Raw genomic sequence first — 24332 nt, 5'->3', positions numbered from 1 at the left:
GTACTGTATATCTAGTTCTAATTAGTAAATGTAAAAGACTACATTCAAATTGAATTTATCATCATCATCTGGTACATTGTTTTGTCTTAGGTAGATATTATGTACGTTAATTATTGCCATGAATTTGTTATAAATTATCAGTTTTGTCTATCACTCTCCTAACATAGTGTCCAAAAATCAAAAGCCACTTTTTGAGCTCAACATGCCAAACCTGACTTTATAAGGCCCTTTTGTTGCTTGCTAAAATAACATGGCCCTTAATAGGGTATGACTACGATTATCTTATGTATTTATTGCCTTGGGAAGACATTGGATAATACAGTAAGTTGATTGTGCATCCAGAGGTGACGGAACTAGGGGATGCCGTGTTATGGAGAGTAATGTGTGACCGGTGGTCTGCATCAGTTGGTTGTTACCATGCGCCTAGTCGCCTTTCAAAAATGTAATATTGTGTGGCCATACATATCTTTGCGTGATCAAAACTATAGGATAAGAGTCCACTAGCATGGTGTTTGGGATGTTATGTGGTGCAGTAGCATTGGGGTTAAAGCAATGCAATCTATAATTATTATTTGTACATTAGTTACTGTGCACTGTGGATTAAAAATATTTTAAATATTGATTTCTATAGAGCAAAGGAGTCACTTGGACACAGAAGGATTTAAGTCTATGACAGTGGAAACAATCCTGGTGATGTCTACTGGAACAAGGTAGCTAATCAAGTTAAAAAGTGTTTTCAGAAAGGGGAATGACAACTACCTTCGTCAGAAAGAATTAGCTGGTCCGATATTGTTGATCTGTCTCTGGTCCGATATTGTTGATGAATCAACGTATGAAGATTTGTATTTAAAATTTGTTAGTAGCTCTCAATCAACAATTATGATATTGTTTTTATGGGTGAGTCAGTACAACATAGTGTATATTGCAGTTCTTTGTAATATGTAACCTAATGTTAAGCTAACTACAAGTATCTGTATTCCATGAGTCACTAGCATTGAAAGTCCAATTGCCCAGCTAATTTACTAACTTATTGAAACTTGTTAAAATTATGATTAAAATGTAATAAATCCTAATTTTAATTACAAGGAATTACAGACAAGGTGTTTTTTAGGTACATTTACCCAGAAGTGTGGTTTCCCTAACTAATGAATTTATGATTGCCTTTGCAACATCTCTAAGATATGGTGATAGCAAATGATAGTAAACAAGCTAAGAAGTAGAGTGATTAAATGATAATCTGTTAGTACTGTACAGTGTTATTAAGCTGGTTATGATCCAGAATTGTGAAATAATCTTCAAATATACTATTGATTATTGCATTCTACTAAATTTTATTGTATAGATATTACTATGAATGTTGATTTATGTTTAACGATTCAGTTTTACTTTATGCATTATAATTAAACTAGTGTGGTAACTTAGAAATAATATGTACTATTTATCTTCTCAGTAACAGCAAGCCAACTAAGTTCTCTTATTCTGATTATTCATAAACATTGTATTTCATAATTTAATATTACAGTAAGAAATACAACATCGGAATGACATACTATTACAAAATATTCTTATTGGCATAATAATATGTACCATTTCATGATTTATTATTATAGTAAGATTTCACTACATTTTGTTCTGCAGTTTTCATGATAGTTAATAAGAAAGTAAGAAAAGGTACATCAGACATCTCGTTTTTCTTAGACAAAGGTGTGTATTGTAGTTACAAATATAATTTTAAAAAAAACAGTCTAATGAAGATTCTTTAAAACATTTCTTAAACTATAGACTTTATAAACAATTTTCGTTATTTTGTTTACTTTTGTTAGCCACCAAAAATGTAGTGGGAATTTTATGCAAAAGTAATTTAGACAGTAGTTTATTGTATTTTTCTACATTATTAACGGTTGACAAGCTTATTATTTACGTCACCTGTAATTCTACGTTACGGTTGGCGACCGGAATTCATATTGACAATAATTTACCGTATTATTAAGGAATTAATTATTCACATAAGAAAGTATAATACATACTCTAAGTATTGAAATACACGCCATCGTGTTGGGATTCAATATTTCGACATTAATTATGTCATCATCAGGAATGAAAAAATTATCCATATTAGCAAGCTTATATGCACTAGTACCAAAAGTGTTTAACCAATCAAAACATTACCTCTAGTAGGTGACATAGCAGTGAAAAGATCAAAGCATTCTTACTCAATGTATCAAAGATACCTACAAAAACAAAGAAAGCTCTTTTGAAGCTCTGAGCCCATTGTTAAGCAAAGGGTGTAGTCTACGTATAGCGAACGCTTCATTAAACAATAGGATAGACCAGTTTCGGGAGCTGTCAATAATGTTAGTACTAGAAAATATTAAACCTAATTTATTACTTACATTACAGACGACATTATCATTTTCAAGTATACCCTGTAATCCTAAAAACACATCTAGATGTGTATAAGAGACAGCGTTCGGCCTGTTCTTGATTACCGTACAGTCTACCTGCTTGGTTACCCTACGAGACCAGCGATCTGTTATCTCTCGAATCTGTACAGCGCAGAATGACTAGATGCTGTATGAATGGGGATATTCCCTACCCTCGGAGATTGGCTCTTCTATGAGTATATATCGTAAAAATACACATACAGGTCAATATGTCCATTATGATAGCTTTGCTCCATGGAACCATAAGATCTCCTGGATTCGTAGTCTAGTTTCTAGAGCCCACAGATTGTGTACTCCTGACAAACTTCAAACAGAGCTTAGTAACATCAGGAAGTTTATGTCTTGGAATGGGTACCCTTTAAAAGTTGTTAATAATGTACTTAAGAAATTAAATGAACCTAAATGTATACATAGATCTACTGATGATAGCTTGATTAAGATTTGGGTTAGATTGCCTTATCTAGGAAAACCAGGTGAGTTCATTTTACGTAGATGTTTAAATAAGGTAAAGAAACACTTAATTAAAGAGGTAAAATTCATAACTTTATGGCAGTATAAAAATGTTTCTCATTTTATATCTACTAAGGATTATACCCCTAAGGAGTACAGAAGTTCTGTTGTCTATTATTTTAAATGTCCAGGCTGCAATAGTGATTATATTGGTAAGACAGATAGGTGCTTAATAACTAGACTTAAAGAACATTCTTCACGATCTGATAGTGTCATATTTGATCATGTTAAAAACTGTGAGGCATTCCAATATGTTTTAGGATTACAGGGTATACTTGAAAATGATAATGTCGTCTGTAATGTAAGTAATAAATTAGGTTTAATATTTTCTAGTACTAACATTATTGACAGCTCCCGAAACTGGTCTATCCTATTGTTTAAAGAAGCGTTCGCTATACGTAGACTACACCCTTTGCTTAACAATGGGCGCAGAGCTTCAAAAGAGCTTTCTTTGTTTTTGTAGGTATCTTTGATACATTGAGTAAGAATGCTTTGATCTTTTCACTGCTATGTCACCTACTAGAGGTAATATTTTGATTGGTTAAACACTTTTGGTACTAGTGCATATAAGCTTGCTAATATGGATAATTTTTTCATTCCTGATGATGACATAATTAATGTCGAAATATTGAATCCCAACACGATGGCGTGTATTTCAATACTTGGAGTATGTATTATACTTTCTTATCTGAGATTAATCAGTGGACCTTTCGGTTTTTAATTATTCACCGTACTGTGATTCTACAATACGGTTGACGACCGGCAATGAGATTGACAGTAATTTTCCGTATTTTGACAGGGAATAATTATGAACGGTAAACGTGATTCTACATTACGGTTGACGACTGGCGTCCTGATTGCCAGTATTTTGACGGTATTTTTTACAGGAATAAATTAATAACGGTCCTGTGATTCTACATTACGGTTGACGACTGGCGTCCTGATTGCCAGTATTTTGACGGTATTTTTACAGGAATAAATAATTAACGGTCCTGTGATTCTACATTACGGTTGACGACTGGCGTCCTGGTTGCCAGTATTTTGACGGTATTTTTACAGGAAAAAATTAATAACGGTACCTGTGATTTTACATTACATTTGACAACCGTATTTCGATCAACAGTAATTTACCGTATCTTTACAGAAATTTATTTTTAACGGAAATGTAATTTTACATTACGGTAAAGTACTGGCGTCCTGGTTGCCAGTATTTTGACGGTATTTTTACAGGAAAATTTTTAACAGTGTATAAAATTGTGTAGACAATTTATGTCAACCAATATACAAAATGTACCTGGTTTAGGTTATGTTTAAAAGTTGGTCAAAAGATCATCAGTATGTATTTTTTTTTTAAAGAGATGAAGACATAGAGGAGGAGAAAGAAAAAGAGGAGGAAGAAGGGACGGAGGAAGAGACAGAGGAAGAAGCAGAAGAGGAAGAGACAGAGGAATTGTAAGTTATATGGTAAAATATTATTTTAAATTACTGAGTTTTGTTAGTACAAGTTAAGTTAGATATTAATATCATATCTGAAGCCGGGTACTCACTGAGCCCGACAGTTGCCAGCTGACATGATTCTACAAAAAAAAAGCGACGATGCACGAGCAACAGATCTTTTTGAATGGTGATCCATTCAGCATTCAGACTGACACCGACAACAGACAGAGTCTCATTATCTAGCGCTGACAGAGAGCAGAGTTGGATTCGTCGTGTGATGGTCATAAGACTGTCATAAGAAGAGAAGTTGATGAGTAATAAATATAGAAGCATACATGATAGAACTGTATATAACCATGTTGAAAAGTTTAGAGACATTAGGTCATCAGACATCAGAAATTATTAAAATATCGTGAGGGCAAATTCAATTCAATATATATTTATTGAAAATGTTATTTAAGTTTTGAAATGTACAAGATGAAAACCAAGACACATAAAAAACATCAAATGATTAAAAATACACTTACATCATCATTAAGATAAATTATTAATTTTACAATTACAATATTAAACAAAAAACCCTCCATTATTAAATATATCATGATACCAATTATAAAGGATTAAAGTTATTAATACTGCTGTAATTACTTAAATTATTCACTTTAAAATCCATAAGAAGCCTTCTTTATGGGCCCGGTCAAGGATCTCTTCGACATTTTTTAAAGTAGTTGACGTTACATTTATTGTACTCGGGCTTCAAATGATCTGACATTCATGTTCGTTCGTCTTGGTGATAAAATAACTCGATTCCATTTAACTATAAGAATGGAATTATATTTTGACTGTTACAGAGGCATCAAATAAATTCACAAAGAGACTGAAATTAAGGTTCTGGTGATAAATAATGTTTATTGAGTAACGTGAAATCAACTGCACAACGAACGCACGTAAAATTAAAAGCGAACAATTGTTATGGTATTAATTCAGAAATCACAATGGGATGCTCTGAATAAGGTCATTGTCAAATGATAATCAGTCAAAACAAGATTGAGCCCTCAATCTTTTCATTTTGACTGCTACAGAGGCATCAAATAAATTCACAAAGAGACTGAAATTAGGGTTCTGGTGACAAATAATGTTTATTGAGTAAAGTGAAATCAACTGCACAACGAACGCACGTAAAATTAAAAGCGAACAAGAAGTTACGGTATTAATTCAGAAATCACAATGGGATGGTCTGAATAAGGCCAAAGGCGGATCGCATGTAAAGGAAGGCACGCCAGCAGCCCATACTAAGTGCAAGTTCTACAGTTGATCCTTTACTCAAAGAGGGAGTAACCTAAGGCAAAGAAACATGCACTAACAGCATGCATAACACATGAAGGGAAATTGCATTTAACAGGTGGCACAGCATGCGCTGACCATCAGTGCAATACATGGAAAAGAACCTTGTAATTTACATGCGGTACGGCATGCGCTGACAACCAGTATGCTACCTATTCTAGGAAACCCACCCTGTATGACATGGTACAGCATGCGCTGATATCCAGTACGCTACTTACTCGAAGAAGAACCCTGTACGTGACATGTGCTACAGCTTGCGCTGATATCCACTGTGGTACCCAGAGGAATTCAATTATTAGTTATTAGTTAATACACATTAATAAAACTTATTTTTTTTGTTTTATAGTTCATTTTTCTACTCTAAGAAGAAACCCTGTATATGACATGTGATACAGAATGCGCTGATATACTGAGTAAAATGCAAAGAAACCATATACATTACTATCTATTTGTAATATTACATGTGGTACAGCATGCGCTGATATCCAGTATAGTAATGTCTACTCTAAGAAAACCACTGCAGACCTAATGACATGCGGTACAGCATGCGCTGATATCCGGAGTAATTGTGAAGAAACACATACCCAGTTAACATGTGGTACAGCATGCGCTGATATCCACTGTAATCTCCAGAAGGATGTACTTATAATAGTTATACATTCATAATATTTATTGATATTGTTTTATAGTTCATTTCCAATGTGGACGGGACGTTGCTTGAGCTAAAAATGCCATAGAATAAATATTATATTCAAAGAAATACACAGCATGTACAGCATGCGATGACACATGAGCAAATGAGTAACAGAAACAAATAATTGTGATGAAAAGAGCTCGGAGACGAGCCAAGCTAGAGGATAGAACTTTAGCTATTGTTAAGATTAAAATGACCTGGTCTGATGTACCGTTTGAAAGCGTGGCTCGACCATCTGCCAGAAACCATAATTTCGTTCTCGGCAGCGCCTAGGCTATGTAGTTCGGTTGCCCTTCCTATCCTGAAAGAGTGTGTGTTAAAACGCCTGTGGTCTAGATTGGCATAACGTGCGCACAATCTTAGTGTTTCAGACAGTGCCCTGTTTACTGGTGTACCAGTTGGAAATACAAAATATTGACCTTCCACTTTGGGGCGAATTTTTCCGTATAGGTGTAGTGCTTTCACAGGGCACAGGCAGCTTCCACGATTTTCCTTAAGTACATATTTTGGATGTGGACCTTTGCTATGTTTAAACGTGCGGAAAGTGACGACTACTTTATCCTTATAAAGTATTATGTCGTTGGACGTTAGCGCATGTTCAGGAGTTTTCGTAGCAACAATTTCGCTGGCTCGTAGGCAGGCAAAATAGCATGTTAGAAATAGAGCTTTATAGATAGTGAAATCATAACGCGAAGTGGTTGCGAATTGGAGGTTCTTTATTAGTTTAGTGAAAATCTGTGTAGTGATTGGTAGCCGAGTGAAAGTGGCGGACTGCTGTAGTTTTAGTTTTGAGGCTCCTCTACACAGAATGGTCATTTTTTTCGAGACTGTCGGATCCTCCATGTAAGAAATTTTGTGCATGAATGAAATTGCACTAAGGTAGGTTTTAACGGTAGAGAGAACGGTAGGTTATGTCGTCGTAGAAAGTGACGAAAATGTGTCCATTGCTTAATGTAAGACTTAGCAGTGTGTTTTGCTAACGATCCCCAGGTAAGTGTCTGTTCAAAGGAGCGAAGTTCTCTGCTAGCAGGTGTGTCGGAATTTGTAGAGGATGCGGCTGCATGTTGCTCTCTTTTAGTAGCTTTCATGTTACCTGAAACCGAGACAGTACATCACACAAAATGTTCTTTTTTCCTAGTATATATGTCTGGACGTGAGGTTTATATTGTTAACAAGCAGAACAAGCACTATGGGGCGAACGATATGCATAACACTGTCATTGCTTGAGGTTTTCTTATTTAGAATATAAACGTTATCTAGGTTATCAATGTGAAAAACAACATGAGTATTTGCTAACTGTTTTGCAAATATTGAGAGCATGATAAATATAGGATACAACTCAAGAATCATGATGTCAAAGGATTTCCATAAAGATGGCCTTGTATCCATTGATTATTGAAGGTTGCCCCATAACCGGACTTAGAAGCGTCGGAGTAGAAGTGTTAACAATCCGAGTCTAATTTATTAGGCATTTTTATGAGGGTTGTTCCGTTGTATTGGAACAAAAAATTAAGCCAGGTCTTAAGGTCGTCCTTTGTACCCTGTGTGAGTTTTACACGACTAAATGGGGATGTCTTTCCTGCAGTGAGGCGGTATAACCTACACAAAAAGGCACGACCAGGTTGCGATTTTTTTCCCGTACGAAACATATGTATGAAACTTCACTCGGGCCATTTCGGATTGACTCGACTGAGTTCGATACGAGGAACAAGAGCAGACACTTCGCAATGTCGTGACGCTCGAATTTTACTATTATTCCTCTTTCTATGTTTACCTACGGTAGGCCTATGGTATCTTACGGATTTATGGGATTTAGGTGTGTAACAAACTGTGACCTTCTTGGATGTTATTAAATGTTAGTATAATATCTACAACAACAACAGCTAGTACCCCGTTTTATAAAGTGTAGATAGGTACAGTAATATCAAAGGCTAGAGAGAAAGAGGATAAACTATAGGCCTAACTACAGGCTGACTTAAGTCCTACGAGCTCCTTAAACTATAGACTTAGGTCCCTAGGGTCCTAGGCTGACCCCCAACAGTCACGCTTCACATGACGTTGATTGAAATTTTGAAAAAAATTGAAGCATGAAATAAAAAGTAGATTGCATAAGATAAATATTATTAAATAAATAAAATATAGGCCTACCATTCTGCTCCGTTATTGAACTTGGCCAAACTATCCTTCAAATGTATAATTAATGTTAAATAATAATAATAATAATAATAATAATAATAATTTCAGCATTAATTACCTTGGCCTAACCCTTGCAATGATGAACCATACTATTTACTAGGTCTGACTAGCCAAAGGGAATATATCTTTTGTGTCATTTCCCCTTAACGTCGATTTTTTAATTGTTCTCTAATTCCTCCATTGTCTAAGTCCCCTTAAGGTAGGCCTACAGGTTGGTTTTAGTAACATAATAATAATAATAATAAATAAATAATAATAATAATAATAACAGATAATCATTTCTTCATTACATGTAATTTCTTGGTCTAGCCTTGTAATCAAGAACCTGCAGATTACTATGCCTGATATTAATAACTAGGCTTAGGGCTCATTTATACATTCATTGTTGCTCTGCCATTTTGGCAGGTCTTATGGCATCCAGTATTTTAGAGCTGCCTATTCTCAGCTCTTAGTTTGAAAATAACTGTCACCCTGTTTCGTGATGAAGAAACGCCCCAAGAAACACGATTTTCCTTAGTCTGTGCTTTCCCCAGAAAGTGTATATTTTTAATAGTTAGTAGGCCTAGGTAATTATGCAAAACCCAGACCTAACTAAAAATAAAAATTGTCACAGTATGTAACTCAAGTTATAATAACACTTTTCATTACTCGTACAGCTCAATCAATATATTCATTCCGTTATTTTAAACGACCCATTTAGTATTAGCATGGTAACATCAATGTATTTTAAAAAATTAGACATGCAACGTTCTCTCTCAGAAGTTGTTTTGTAGACGTTTATCTGTGGATGACCTTTTGACCTGAATTCTGATTAAGATTTTCGGGTCGATTCATTCGAGACGGCCCGAGTGGAGTTTCATGTAAATGTTTCGTACGGAAAAAAAAATCGCGTCCTGTTGAATTGCCTTGACGCAGAGTTCCCGGAACGCCGCCCTCAGCGGCGAGTGCGAAGCACAACTCAGGGTCAAAAGTGGAACGTGAAATTTGGATATGGTTTTGTAGTCAGATTTGCGAGAAAAACTTCAGCTACCCGTATTTCTCGACTACCCGTATTTCTCGACTGAGACGTTAGTAGGAGCTGTAATTTGTATGGCAAGGAGATTGAGCAACCCTTCATTCATATTAAGGGAATTTACGCCCAGAAACTTTGTAGTTATTAATATTTTGGTTATAATAGAAAATATTCATTTTTTGGTGACGTCACGCTCACGTTAGTTAGCATGCATACGTCATAAGCTAGATACGTCACCTTTTCCTGGTAAGGCAAACTTTCCCGGCGCGCTTTTATGGATAAACAAACACCACTGTTTTGCACATGGATGCCTTGCCCAGGCCAGGGCTACAAGAGCCGCATTGTTAGCATTGTATAATACTTAAATAAGGTACCTCTGCAAATGAATTATTCTTAGTTATTTTTTTTCTTATTTTAATTTATTTCTTCCGAAAGTGTACTTTCTGTCACATATAATTCCACTGCCTAGGCCTATAGTCTTTATGCCTCATCGTCCCCCGCTACACAGTACATCAGCAGCCCCTCCCCATACAGTACAGACGTTTGCTAGGTAACAACGTGATTGCACCTTCCTTCCCAGGTGTTCATGTAACATTGACTTAATTGTTAGCTAACCAGTTGTGTGTATTTCGCCGCGGTACTCATTTTCACAAAGCATTTACATCCCCTCTTGGAAAGAGGGATTCGAAATAATTGTCTCCATATCTTCGCTAATTAAATTAATCACCGTAATTTAGCTTACACTTATGAATTTAGGGAGCACTTAAAATGTGAAATAATAATTTCACTACCCGACAAACTCCGAACTTTATTCATTCATTAGGCCTACATAATAGTTTCATATTGCTGTACTATATACTCCAACATCACTGGCGCATGGTAACAACCGACTGCAGACCATTTCCGGTCACACATTACTCTCCATAACACAGCACCCCCTAGTTCCGTCACCTCTGGGTATACAGTAATAATTATTATTGAGAATATTGTTGCTTTATTTTAGGTGGGAGAAAGGTGCTTATTAAACAACCATTAAATTAAACATTCGGTATAATTTAGCATAATTTCCCATCAGCCCTTGGCATATATTGATTTGGATCACTGGTCACAAAGAAAGGTATAGGCCTAGCATTCAATTGCGGACGCATAAATAACGCTAAATGTTTTGATTTTAAAGAAGATACAGAATAGTTAATGTGATCTACTGTACCAGTATTTTAATGATGGAATCGGTAGTTAGAATGGGGGATTTTTTGTCTTTCTTAAACAGCTTGTTTACCACCTTCCCATGCTACAATGTAGCTTGCAACAATAGAAATCCTGATCATTTTACTTGTAAATACTTGCATAATTCTGAAAATGTTATATTATTTTTTAAAATCCAGTCCATCCCCCCACCCACCCCGTCACTTTTTCATTCACACCCCGACAAAACACCCTCTCTAACCAGGCTTGACGAATAAAACCCTTCTTATGTCTACTAAATTCATCAGAACAAATAGGGATGCCATAATCAGTACGTGGATGTTTCAGCTTTATAAAGGTACAAACCAATTTTTCCCCGGGTATCACTAATTAACTCTCTGGAGTTTCGACTTAAAAATAGAAGATTTTTGTCCCCCAAACTATTTCCAGCAAACCGTAGAAAATTTCATCGCAATAGCTCAATGGAAACTGTGTTGTTGCTAAGGAGTTTCTTTGACTGCTGCTGTGATTTTTCTTCAATTTCTTCTGTACTTTTAAAGCCCTTTTGCTCAGAATTTTATAGGCCAGTTTATAGAGAATAATTATAATTCAAAATAGCTTAACTTTACACATAATTGTCCGATTAAGGTCATTGAGCCCTCATTATAAAGTTAATGATGTGCTCTATTAATTTACATTAAAAAAACATTTTGATAGAGTACGAGTTTACAGCCCTTTTGTAATTTTGGGTCACAATTATGCTCTCAGACCTCAACTAACTTCAAAATCCTGTAGCTGTGGATAGAGATAGCGGGGCTCCACTCTTCATTTACTACCAAATTTGTCAAGTGCTCATACTACCCGCACCATCCCCCTCACTATAATGGCCGGACCACTTGCAAAATGCTTCCGACGGCTATGGGCTAAGATGAATCATGGGGATGGGAGGAAGGCGATGGCCCAGGAATACACGTGTTTTTTCTAGGCCCAGACTCGATTTTGTTTAGAATTTCAAATGAATCAACCATTCTAGTGCTGCGTATTATTAATATGGTCTAATGTCAAAGCAAGCTATAGATAGCAGAGTAGAGATCGAAGTTGATATGTGTGTTTTTTTTGTTTTTTTTTTGGAGACTTCGGTGTGAAATCATAGAGAAAATAGACTATTTTCTCAATGGTAAGATCTTGTAATGTTTAATTGTGTTTTCTCATGATTCTAGCTAGAGCATAAGCAATTACAATATAGTAGTTATGTTAGAAATCCCGTACTCTCTTCTTCCTTCCTGCTCTCAACTAATTACAGCACAGTGAGTGCTTACTAATCGGGCCGCATAGATTTTGCGGGCAAAAACTTTTGGTGGGAAATTAGAAATTGAACGACCAATGAAAATGAAGGTGATGGGTTAACTCCAATCTTGAGCCTATTTTGCATACATCGCCGTATATAAATAGGCTACAGCAGCTGTATGCGAAGGAATTAATTTGATAGCAGAGGCTCCTATTGGTTAGTATAGTATAAGAAGTGAAAGAAAGGTTGTGCTTACTTTTTAGTTTCAGAATGTATATACACCGTACAAGGAAGCATAATTATTTGACATTTTATTAAGTCAATAACCTGTTGAAAATAAGGAAAGAATCATGATCCAACAGCAGGGAATATCGTTGATATATTATTGAACACACGTTCAACCACCCCATCAATAGCTGGATATATGGACATACTGTATATGTATGTATATATATATACATATATATATATACACATATATATATATATATATATATGTGTGTGTGTGTGTGTGTGTAAGACGTGTCCTTGTGTTTCAAAACAATATAATATATAGCGTTAACAGTATATAAATATATATATATATATATGTATATACTGTATATGTCGTTAACAGTATATAAACATGTATATATATGTATATACTGTATATATATATAAATATATATATATTTACCGATATGAGTTATATATATATATATATATATACGAGCAATTATACTGTAACTATTAAAAATATAACAACTAATATATATCTGTGTACATAGCTTAGCCTTTCCTTATTGTTATTCCTTTTTACATGGAGAATTAGAACCTGTCTCTTATACACATCTTAGTATAGAGTGCTCATGCCATATATTGGTAATTTGTAAATAAAGTTGTCAAAACGTAGTTAAGAATAATGAAAGCCACAGTGTCAGGTTGCCAGTTCGTATTGGAGCTTGATGTACAATCAGCAACAGCTGTAGAAAAATCAAAAAAAGTTCGTGACAGTCGGGTATCACAATACCTCAGTTTTACTTAACCCAATTAAGAATTCTTCTAGATTTACCTAAAACCAACTTATAAATTGCAGCGTCATTGTCCTGTGATGAGACAGCCGCCGTAAAAAGGTAATCATTTCTAGATCCCACCCCACACACACAAATACATTATATAAAGTTACTTCGTGATAATAATAATACAATTTATAAATCTTACTATTATTATTGTTATTATTAAGATTTATAAATTGTTCTACATATATATATATATATATATATATATATATATATTGGTATAATATAATATATATGTATGTATATATATCTATCTATATATATATATATATATACATATATACATATATATATATAGATAATATATATACATATATATATACACATAAATATACACATATATATATGCACATATATATACACATATATATATACACACATATATATAGACATATATATATATACACACACATATATATATATATACACATATATATATATACACACACATATATATATACATATATATATATATACACACACACACATATATATATATATACACATATATATATACACACACATATATATATATATATACACACATATATATATACACACATATATATATACATATATATATATACATATATATACATATATATACATATATATATACACACATATATATACATGTATATATATGTGTACATATATATATGTATATGTGTACACATATATATACATATATATATATACACATATATACACATATATATACATACACGTATATATACATACACATATATATACATACACATATATATACATATACATATATATACATATACATATATATACATATACACATATATATACATATACACATATATATACATACACATATATATATGTATATATAATATTTGTCTACAACAATGTTTCTGTACATATCACATCAAGGAGCAGTCATATTATGACTGTTCTGTGATACATATAAATAAAGAGTATTATCCATGAAAATCAAGATAGCTCACCGACTTGACAGAGACTACCAGTGAAACAAGGAGGACAATCACAAGTATAAAGAATACAGTTATCAGCATCAGCAACACAGGTTCCTCCATTTACACATTTGCTGTGCATACAGATATCAACCAATTCTAGCAGAAATGAACATAACAAACCAAATATGAAATAGAAAACAATAATTGTATTTAAGGGCTATATTATAAGACGGTGTATTTTTTAACAACAACGCAAGGAAACAAGCAAAACAAAATTCTCAGAATTAAGTGGTAAATTAGTTTGAATAACAAAATCCTGATAAGCAAAAATTATTCATATTTTGAGAAACGTTTTTATCATACCTAAAATAGTTGGTTGTTTTTTAATTTACCTGTTTCACAGTATTGACCGTAGTAACATGGAGGACACATACAGAGGTAGTTAGAAAAGGTACCCGGTACTTCAAGAGCAACACACGTAGCATTACTATGACAACTATGATTATCACAAGCACTCGCACCTTAGAATGGGAAAGAATGGGAATGAATGACTGGAATTAAGCAGCTGAAATAATGAGTAAGCAATCCGCCAAACGATTTATTTCGACTTAAGGCCAAATAAAAAAAATATTGTGTTGGCCACGCCCGACCGACTCAAAATGTTCAAAATTGAGTGTCGGCATTTTAGTGGGTTTTTTTTTTAAAAATTTTTACATCGCACAAAATATTTTTTTAATGAGCTAAAATGGCTGGAATAGGCCTATCTTGCGACAGTGTTAAGCGATCGTTTTGCTCTCCAATATACTATAGATTTAAAAATGGTCTTTGTTGTATTTTTGTGTATTTTCTACTTGTATAGGCATAAACAATTTTTGGTAAACAAAAAAATAAAATTAAAATATATGTATGGGACGCTTGATTAAAATCAATTTTTCAGTTTCTTCTGAGTAAGGCACAATCAAGGAAGCATCTTCATTCACCAAAGGTAATAAAGCAAACGCAAACTAAACCTACAGCAACTTACGTGTACCATAATGCATTTATGAATTGGAAATGATTATTTTATGAAATATTTGTGTAACCTAATATTTAGGTTGTGGTTTAAAATGCTTACAACGAAACCTATCATACACAAACCTATTTCACAGTTGGTTAGAGAAAAAGAAGCTTGGCACGAAAATGAGTGAGATAAAGCAAGATCATTCATGGGCGAGGGCCGGGGGGGCCTGGGCTCCCCCACTTTTTGGCAAAAAATATATAAATTCCATGGAGAAAAAATTGCAAGAAAAGAAAGAGGGAAGGAGGAGGAGAGGGAGGGGAAAGAGAGTGTTTATCAATCTAAAAGACATTTTATAAGTGGGGAAAGCTCATTTCCAGTCATCTACAAATCCAAATTTTCCCGGGGACAACCCGAACCTGCCTTTCTCTTTGGGTTCATTGATTCATGAAATCGTTTTTAAGAGGCGGAAACCTTGAATTTTGAAAAACTTTAAAAAGTCATTAAAAGACACCTCAGAAGTCGGGAAAGCTCATTTCCCGCCATCTAGGAATCCAAAATTTTCCCGGATGTGTGGGACTGTCGAAGGCAGCATCTTTTTGAGATTGATTAAAAAGAACTGCCAAATTAAACAAACTCTTCTGTATATGACATATTAGTAAGTAAAATGCTCCTTTATAATAACTTACCTGTTTCACAATTGATACCAGTATAGCAACCGACACATGCACACACATAGTTTTCACACGAATCCACCTGAAAACACACACCTTCATTTAGACATGGGTCATCTGCACACGTTTCAGCTGAAAAACAATTTTAATAGGAAGGAAAACAAAGAATTTATACCATGATTTAGTTTTAGTTAAAAATCATTTCGCTGATTTGTTTTCAAGTCTTTGGTTATTGCACCTAAACAGACAGGATTGTGAGCGTTACTAATTGATTGTTACTAATTAGGGTGATGTCAAACACACAGGTGGCAGTAGTAACGACAGAGATGAAGATGAAGACAAGAATAAATAAGATGAGAAATAAGAAAAGAAAAGAAAAATGACAGAACAGCAGGAGGAGGCACACCTCACTGTAACTACAATATTTCATAATTATGCGTAGACGAACAAATGGAAATCTTGAAAAAAGTTAAAGGCCTAGTTCAGATGTGGAGATAAGCCAGGCTTAACTTTGCCGGGCGTTCAGACTAGCGGGGTTAGCCAGGCGAGAATTTACATAATAATGAACCGTAAGCAGGAAACGTGTTTCAAAGCATTGCTCACGAAACGTACATTCGCTCACAGCGTACGTAATTTAATGCTGATTGGTCATTTTGTCACCCGAAGTCAGTGGAAGACCCCCTACCCCTGCAACGATTAAAACCCGGCTTAGAAAAGTTAAACACGGTGGCAAGCCAGGCCTAGTTACTATAGGAACACAGCCCGGCTTGAGATAAGCCACCTAGTTCAGACTGGCTGGTGGATAAACCCGGTGAGTTGAGCACCTAGTCTGAACTAGGCCTTAGACAAGGCTAAAATTGTATTAATGTATTTATTAGAAAGACAAATTTGAGATACGTTACTTGCCACAGATCTTCGTACAGGGTGAACTGAAAAACAAAAGGGCATCTAAATATTTCAGAAATAATAGCAAAATCTAAACAACAGTATTAATGTTTACATTATAACTAATTAAATATTTACAAGCCATCCCCATTCAGTCGGCATACTGTCTCCCTTTTCATTACCCAATCTTTATACATTTACCAGATTTTTCAGTCTTACATTGTTTAGCTAGCCTTTTGCCTTTTGCGATATTTTCTTTACAGGCTTTAGTTACAGAATTATTCAATTCCGCATTGAGGATCGGATTCAATTCAACTCTAGCCACTGCGTACAATGGCTCTAATTGGCTCTAGTGGTTAAGAAACAACGCTAGTTAATTTGAGAACATACTGAGCACACATCAGGTAGAGGAACATTTAAATTTAAAGTTGCTGAAAAGTTATTAAAATGGAAGAAACATTATATTATAGTACTTATAAATTATCGATACTGTATTGATTTGTAACAATAATAAATATGATTGCAGTATATTGACTTTTTTTGAGAGACATAGTTTGATTCAGTAGACATAACAATAGTTTGATTCAATTCAATAGACATAACTACATTATTAACTAACTTTGCTGTTTAGAATCCTATCTCATTTATTTTTGTGCCACTAATTTGTGATTTTTACCATTAGTATTTAATATATATGAATAAATGAAATGCCAAAATCTGCTGCAAGCAATGCAGCCACCTAACAAAAAGGCCTTGACCCTAGGCTACCTCAGGCCTACTAATTTGAGGTAGAGTCATGGTGTACAGGGTAAAGCTTGCCAATTTTGGTGCTTTTAACGTTTTAAGGGCATATTTTTCATTATGAACATATTCTCTTCAAGAAAAAAAAATGTTGATATGAAATTCCTGGGGCCATGGCTTTAGCCAGTGGGAGCTCATAGATTTTACGCCACTGAATTAAAATTTGGTGGTGCTGTTGTAAATTAAAATAGATTAATACACTTACCATCCATACAGTTGGTTCCAGTCCATCCTGGTGTACACTTACACATGAAGTATTCTTGTTCTCCATGTTCAAATGGATGGCATGTGCCACCATTTCCACAAGGATTGGGAGCACAAACACTGGAATAACCTGGCAACTCAAGAGACACTGAAAATATTAACCAGTATGTGGATGCATATTAATCAGGTGAACTATATAAAATGAAACACTGGTAGTACATTATTAAACAAATGAAATTAATAATATAATGAAAATAATACAATGAAATAAATTATAGTTTAAATTAAGTTTAAAACAGTTAATGACTCCATGTAAAAAAAAATCCCGAAAGTTTAAATACCTAATGTAAAAGACATAAAAATAGGAAGAAAAACATGGATTTCGATAGTCTTACTTACTGTAAGAACAGTATTTTTCACAACTGTCTCTGGTTTGTTGTCAGTTTTAAAAGATATTCAGAATGCTTTACATTCATATTTTAAGTGGTGATTTTTTATCAAAATGTTTATAATAAAAAAAAGAAATGTTAGACAAGAAAATACTCTACAAACTTGAATAGCTAATTCAAACATGAAAATACACAAGCTGTTTACCTTCAACATCTCGTCGTCTTCTTCCGGTGGCTGCAAATGAGAAATGGTACACAAGTAAAAAATAATCATGATTTTATATTATACTTGATTTGACAGTGTTATAAAAAAATATATTTACTGTGTATCATTAGTGCTGATTTCTGTTAATGAAATACCAAGGAAAATAAAACTATTAAATAAACTTATATGTACCTGTTTGGCAAATGTACATAGTTGGCGTGAAAAAGCACTCTTGTCCAGCAGGGCAGGGATTGTTGTCACAAGGAGTTGATGTTGTTCCTAGATAGTAGAAAACGATATAAAATATTACAGTGGCTTCCTTACTTTACTACTCAACAATAATTTATAAAGATGATTAAGTACCTGATCCTCATAGAAGCAAAGAGTATTACAATTACATTCAAAATCCTCAAAAACATTTTATTGCTTTTAGCCTCCGAAGGAAAAAAAATATTTTCTTAAATTTTAGGTTTCTATTTGCTACTGTTGTTGTTGTCTTACTTAAAATCCACAAGTTTCAGTTATTTCTTACCTGTTGTTTGACAGTTTGTGCCAGAGAAACCTTCAGAGCACATACACATATAAGTTGTAGAAGTTGTGGTGCACATTCCGCCATTTTGACATGGATTTGGATTACACGGACTTGATGCTAAAAAACGAAAAAAAAAAAAAAATAAATAAATAAATAACAATGACAGGAGTTAATTACGATGGTGGGGAAACTGGATAGGCATATGGATGGACAAGTAAATACCAGAATATAATAAGAGAGAATGAAAGTTTGAGGACTGGAATGCAGTTACTACATGATGACAATCAATCAGTCAACAGATTTATAATGAATGATGAACGATTGATCGATGATTGATGGATGTGTAGAATGACTGATGGATAATCGATGATGTTTATGATGATGGTAGTGGATGATGATTGGCCTTATGTGCCTCATGGCACGGAGAGGATAGATGAGGTAAATGGATGATGATAGATGAAGATGGTGTGCATACAAATGGCGTCTGTTCATATGAAATAGATGCGTACTGTATACTAGTTTATTTTTTATCTTTCCACAAAAGTGCCACCATCATCATGTACCAATTGTATATAATCTCCAAAATGACAAAATTATTAATATTATTTTATGTAATGTAAAATATAAAACTTACAGGTGATTGTTCCACAGGTAGTACCACTATAGCCTGCTGCACACACACACATAAAGGATATTCCAGATGCCATACACATACCATTATTTTGACATGGGTTTGGATTGCAAGCTGTACTTACTGTATATGCAACAAGAAATATCACTGGTCAAATAATATTAAAATGCATAAGGAAGTTAATGATTTAAGGCAAGCTCAGATTTTTTTTTTGCCGTGAACATAAGCAAACAGTATCTGAAGAAACATCTTGTTCAGAGGTAAACAGGATCGATGCAGATGGTAGCAAATAAGAGGTGCCTTGTTCAGCACTAGACAGTAGAAAGTGGTACCAGCCGCTAAGGAAGCTCTTGTTCTGCAGTGGACAGACCCCAGCTGGAGGTGGTACCAACAAAGGACATCTTAAGAAGTGGACAAAATAGCACCATTAAGGTAGGATTTTCCTGTAATATAAATAGCTACCAGCTGTGTATAAATTGTAAATTATAATTTACCTAAATGAAATTTACTGAACATAATTAATGTTTTGCATATTACAGGAGCGGATCCAGAGATGTCTGAAAGGGGGGCTGAAAGTGGGGTCGATCGAGACAACACCACCCTTAGGGGTCAGGGCTTTCCTGTTTTCTAGATGCTCGAAAATAACCTCTGGGGTGTTTTGGACAATCAATTATTGCTTTTCTTTCCTTTTTTTTTCTTTTTCCTTTTCAAAAGGGGGGTGGGGGGGATATGCCACTGAATAGATGAAGTGCAACGTGTTAGGGAGGCTTTCCTTTCTTTCTGAATTGATCAGACAGAACTGGTACTTGGAATGGAGGTCCTTTTTGCAATGTGGTCATACTTGTGAGAAATCATCAAAATTAAGTTGCCTCCATTAGGAAGTCCCTCATATAAAAGTGGTCAAATGAAAGTGGTTCTAATTAGACGGAGGATTGCTTTCGGATTTTGTCAGATAAAAATAAGTGGAATTGGTTATGATGAAATTGTTCAAAATCCAGTGTTCAACTATATCATACAATTACAACACATTATGACTAAATTATTATTTATTATTTTCTAAGAAAGTGAAACCCAGTGTCACATACTGCTTCCCATTGCACCCTCGAACAAGACACCTGGTCATTGGATACAGAATCAATCATTCACATTGTGCAAGCCCCTCTGCCACTTGGGGAGTATTCCTAGTTATCAATCAGCACTACTAATTTAATTTTGAAACATTTATCTCCTACCAGGCACCAACTTCTACTCCTTGGTGAAGAGAGGCAAATGCAGATAAAGTGTCTTGCCTAAGAATAAAAACAGTTTGACGAGCATCAGTCCTAACCTTCCGATTGAAGCTTAAAGCCTTACACGATGTGCAACACACTTCTATATCTAGGTATTGGAGTAGTCAGGGACGGATTTAGGGTCCCCCTTTTGGGAAGTTAAAAAAAAAAGGAAAAGAAAAAATTGGTCGCCAAAACGCCTAAGAGGTTATTTCTGGCCGTCTAAAAAAACTAAAATTTTGTGGGGCATGCCCCCTGACCCCTTAGGATAGTGATGTCTCGATCTGCCCCACTTTCGGCCCCTTTTTCGGATCCCCCTTTTGGACATCTGTGGATCCGCCCCTGGTTGTTTTTGGGCGTTTAGAAGAAATGATAGGAATTGAACCCAAGACCTGGGAATGAAAACCAAGAACTACCAAGCTACAGTGCCTTCACTACAATGTGTGATTATGATATGTTATGATCATTATGATATGTTATATGATATGTTATGATCATTATGATATGTTATATGATATGTTATGATCATTATGATATGTTATATGATATGTTATGATCATTATATGTTATGATCATTATATTTTATATGTTATATGATATGTTATGATCATTATGATATGTTATATGATATGTTATGATCATTATATGTTATATATGTTATGATCATTATGATATGTTATATGATATGTTATGATCATTATGATATGTTATATGATATGTTTTGATCGTTATGATATGTTATATGATATGTTTTGATCATTATATGTTATATGATATGCTATGATCATTATGATATGTTATATATGTTATGATCATTATGATATGTTATATGATATGTTTTGATCATTATGATATGTTATATGATATGCTATGATCATTATGATATGTTATGATATGTTATGCCATTGTGATATGTCATGATCATTTATAAAAGAATAAAACTGATTTCAAATGGGATAATTTATACTATAGGTCTAATTGCTGTGTTCAACAGAAATTCAAAAATATATTAAAAATGAATTACTGGCAGATTCACAACGAGTGCCAATATATGAGCTGGTACATGTACAAGAATATCCCTCAGCTCTAAGATCATTACAAGTCCCACCATTAAGGCAAGGAGCACTGCTACATGCAGTACTCACTACATAAACAACATGCAATATTATTTTATACACAAAAAAAGCAACATACCATATTAAACATATTTGACCAATTAACCATAAATAATCCCAGCATTACTGTACATAAATATGTTATTATTTCAAACTGAAGCATTGGTAGGAGAACAGAATAGATAATTTGATCTTTCAAATTGTATTATTTATACTATACAATTAAACTTGCCTAAGTTGATTAATTCCTAAGTCGATCTTATTTTACATGCCAAATTATTGTGTTTTCCATAAACTAACAATCTGTAATTTTATTAAGTCAAACAGTATTTTAATGCCATTTTGGATTCGACTTAGGCAAGTTCAACTGTAGATCTAATTGCTGTGTTAAACAGAAAATGAAAAAAAAAAATTACCAGCAGATTCACAATGAGTGCCAGTATATGAGCTTGTACATGTACAAGAATATCCCTCAGCTCCAAGATCATTACAAGTCCCACTGTTAAGGCAAGGAGCACTGCTACATGCAGTACTCACTACATAAACAACAATAAACAACATAGTATAGTGGAAATCAGGGTCCCTGCGACCATTTTTCAGGGACCAAGGTTTTTCTACTGATTTAGAATCAATAGGCCGGGTATATATAACAAATTGAGAGGGGGACGGGGAGCAGAACAAATTTTTAAAATTCAGATTGGATTTATTCAGTGTAAACACCAAGGAGCCCACGAAAGTCTAGAAGACGACTTATTTCCAGTGGGGTCCTTCTGGTGATGATTGGGCAGTACACTGGGAGATAATCCCCTACTCTTTTCCGAAGAGTGTACTGCGGTCTTTAAAGTGCACATTGAATTTAAAAATGGCTGCCATCCCAGCTTATTGAAACCATGTCAACATGATGAGATACCAAATTGACCATTTTTTTTATGAGAATTCGTGGAATTATACTGCAATATTCGAGACCATTTTATGGCGGCCATCCTGAATTTCAAAAATGTCTGCTATTCTAGGTTTTTATAACATATCCCACTGAATTTGGTGACCCCAATAACATATACTTAGACACCAGATTTAGCCTTTTTCATTGGGTATAAGTAAAGTTATAAGCCACTATGTAAATTATGGCGGCCATTTAAAAAATTTCCACCAATAATTTGTTCTGCCTTTTTGAGGAGGTACCCCCGCCCAATTTTATATTTATACCCTAGTAATGCTAAATCAGTAGAGAACCTTGGTGCCCGAAAAAAGTCACAGGGCTCTAATTTTCACTATACTACATGAGTATTACAAAAAAGCAACATACAATATTATACATTTATGTGAGAAATTATCCATAACAATCCATATGTTAATAAAATATTATTATTATGTGCTACCCACATAATAATATATGTTAATCAAATGATAGTATACCAACCCCTAAATACAAGCTTTGATAAAGGCTTATTGTTAAGGTTAATGAATGCATTTTGAGACATACTTCTATCGATACGATTGGTATGTATACAGTATTACACAAAACAATAATGGCAAATTATGGGCATATAGAATACATAAATATATACTTAAATAAATAGAAATCATCTTTTTTTGAACATTAAAGATGAGTGTGAAAAAGAGACCTTCTGCTATATGCAGATGCATTAACCAAATGGGCCATTGAGGATTCTGTTTGGAATTTAAATCTGATTAAGCTTCTCACCCTCCACACTCTTTGTGCTGAGATCTCTCTTATTTTCTACAGTAGTAATTAACATTTTATACAACAATAATCGGTTAGTGATCATTTGTCATCATTTACACGAGAAATTACAATAAAAACATTAAAGAAAACAACATCAAAACAAATTTCAAAAACAAGAAGATAAATTTGTCGTTTTCACTTCCTGTTAAATCAATATTTACCAAGTGTTTCGCAACGTGTGCCAGTATACGAGGTTGGGCATGTGCAGGTGTATGATGTTACAAAATTGTTACATACTCCTCCATTAAGACAAGGAGAACTGTTACATGGATTTGATGAAACTGTGGAGAAAAATATATATTCCAATTTCACTAAAGGTTTTCAATTAACATGATGATCCACCAACATCAGACTATTACATGTTCTAAATTAAGGCAAGAGTACAACTACTGACTACACAAAAAGAACAGCAACTATGCCAATGTTACTTGAAATATAAAACAAAGCATACAGCATACAATTAAGCACATTTGTTGCATAAATCATTAGTTTTCCAGTGTTTAAGGGGTATTGTCAAGAAAATAAATCAAGATGCAAGATAAGTTATTTTTTGAAATACGTAATATAAAAAAAAGTGGTAAACTTTAATATATGGCATGATTCTGAGTTAAAAAGACATTTACTGACATATTAAATCACATCTATTCTCTATAACAAAGTAATTAACATTTATACAACATAAATTGGTTAATAGAATATGAGTATGGTGACTCCGAAAAATGACAGACGTGAGGCCATAGTTGATTCTACGTTTCGTTCTTTATTGGAA

At 34.1% G+C, this 24332-nt stretch overlaps 2 protein-coding genes across 6 annotated transcripts in view; both read right to left on the bottom strand.

Annotated features, from left to right (window-relative positions):
* Positions 1 to 12945: 12945 nt before the first annotated feature.
* LOC117119977 (delta-like protein D) lies at positions 12946 to 15337 on the bottom strand. The gene is made up of 4 exons (XM_033264963.1): positions 15253 to 15337; positions 14508 to 14636; positions 14146 to 14271; positions 12946 to 13072 (listed from the first exon to the last, which is right to left on the bottom strand). The coding sequence occupies exons 1-4, from the start codon at positions 15320 to 15322 to the stop codon at positions 12957 to 12959; spliced, it is 441 nt and encodes a 146-aa protein (XP_033120854.1). The 5' UTR covers positions 15323 to 15337; the 3' UTR covers positions 12946 to 12956.
* A 435-nt stretch (positions 15338 to 15772) lies between these two features.
* LOC117119982 (fibropellin-1-like) overlaps positions 15773 to 24332 on the bottom strand; it is a 19338-nt gene continuing 10778 nt past the window's right edge. For 2 of the 5 annotated variants that reach the window (XM_033264967.1, XM_033264968.1), the window contains exons 8-16: positions 23725 to 23844; positions 22233 to 22352; positions 19437 to 19556; positions 18803 to 18919; positions 18463 to 18549; positions 18271 to 18300; positions 17678 to 17824; positions 16689 to 16715; positions 15773 to 15918 (exon numbers count right to left, since the gene is read on the bottom strand). In XM_033264967.1, coding sequence (XP_033120858.1) covers positions 15788 to 15918; positions 16689 to 16715; positions 17678 to 17824; positions 18271 to 18300; positions 18463 to 18549; positions 18803 to 18919; positions 19437 to 19556; positions 22233 to 22352; positions 23725 to 23844 — 899 coding nt within the window. In that variant the 3' untranslated portion in view covers positions 15773 to 15787. The remainder of the gene's footprint in view (positions 15919 to 16688; positions 16716 to 17677; positions 17825 to 18270; positions 18301 to 18462; positions 18550 to 18802; positions 18920 to 19436; positions 19557 to 22232; positions 22353 to 23724; positions 23845 to 24332) is intronic. The other 3 variants (XM_033264969.1, XM_033264971.1, XM_033264970.1) reach the window with 3 other exon arrangements.

The sequence above is a fragment of the Anneissia japonica genome, unplaced genomic scaffold (assembly GCF_011630105.1).
Source record: "Anneissia japonica isolate Jap-2015-1 unplaced genomic scaffold, ASM1163010v1 scaffold2774_len142755_cov157, whole genome shotgun sequence".
NCBI classification, from domain to species: domain Eukaryota; kingdom Metazoa; phylum Echinodermata; class Crinoidea; order Comatulida; family Comatulidae; genus Anneissia; species Anneissia japonica.
The sequence above is the reverse complement of the archived record's forward strand: the minus strand, read 5'-3'. Positions and strand labels throughout refer to the sequence as shown.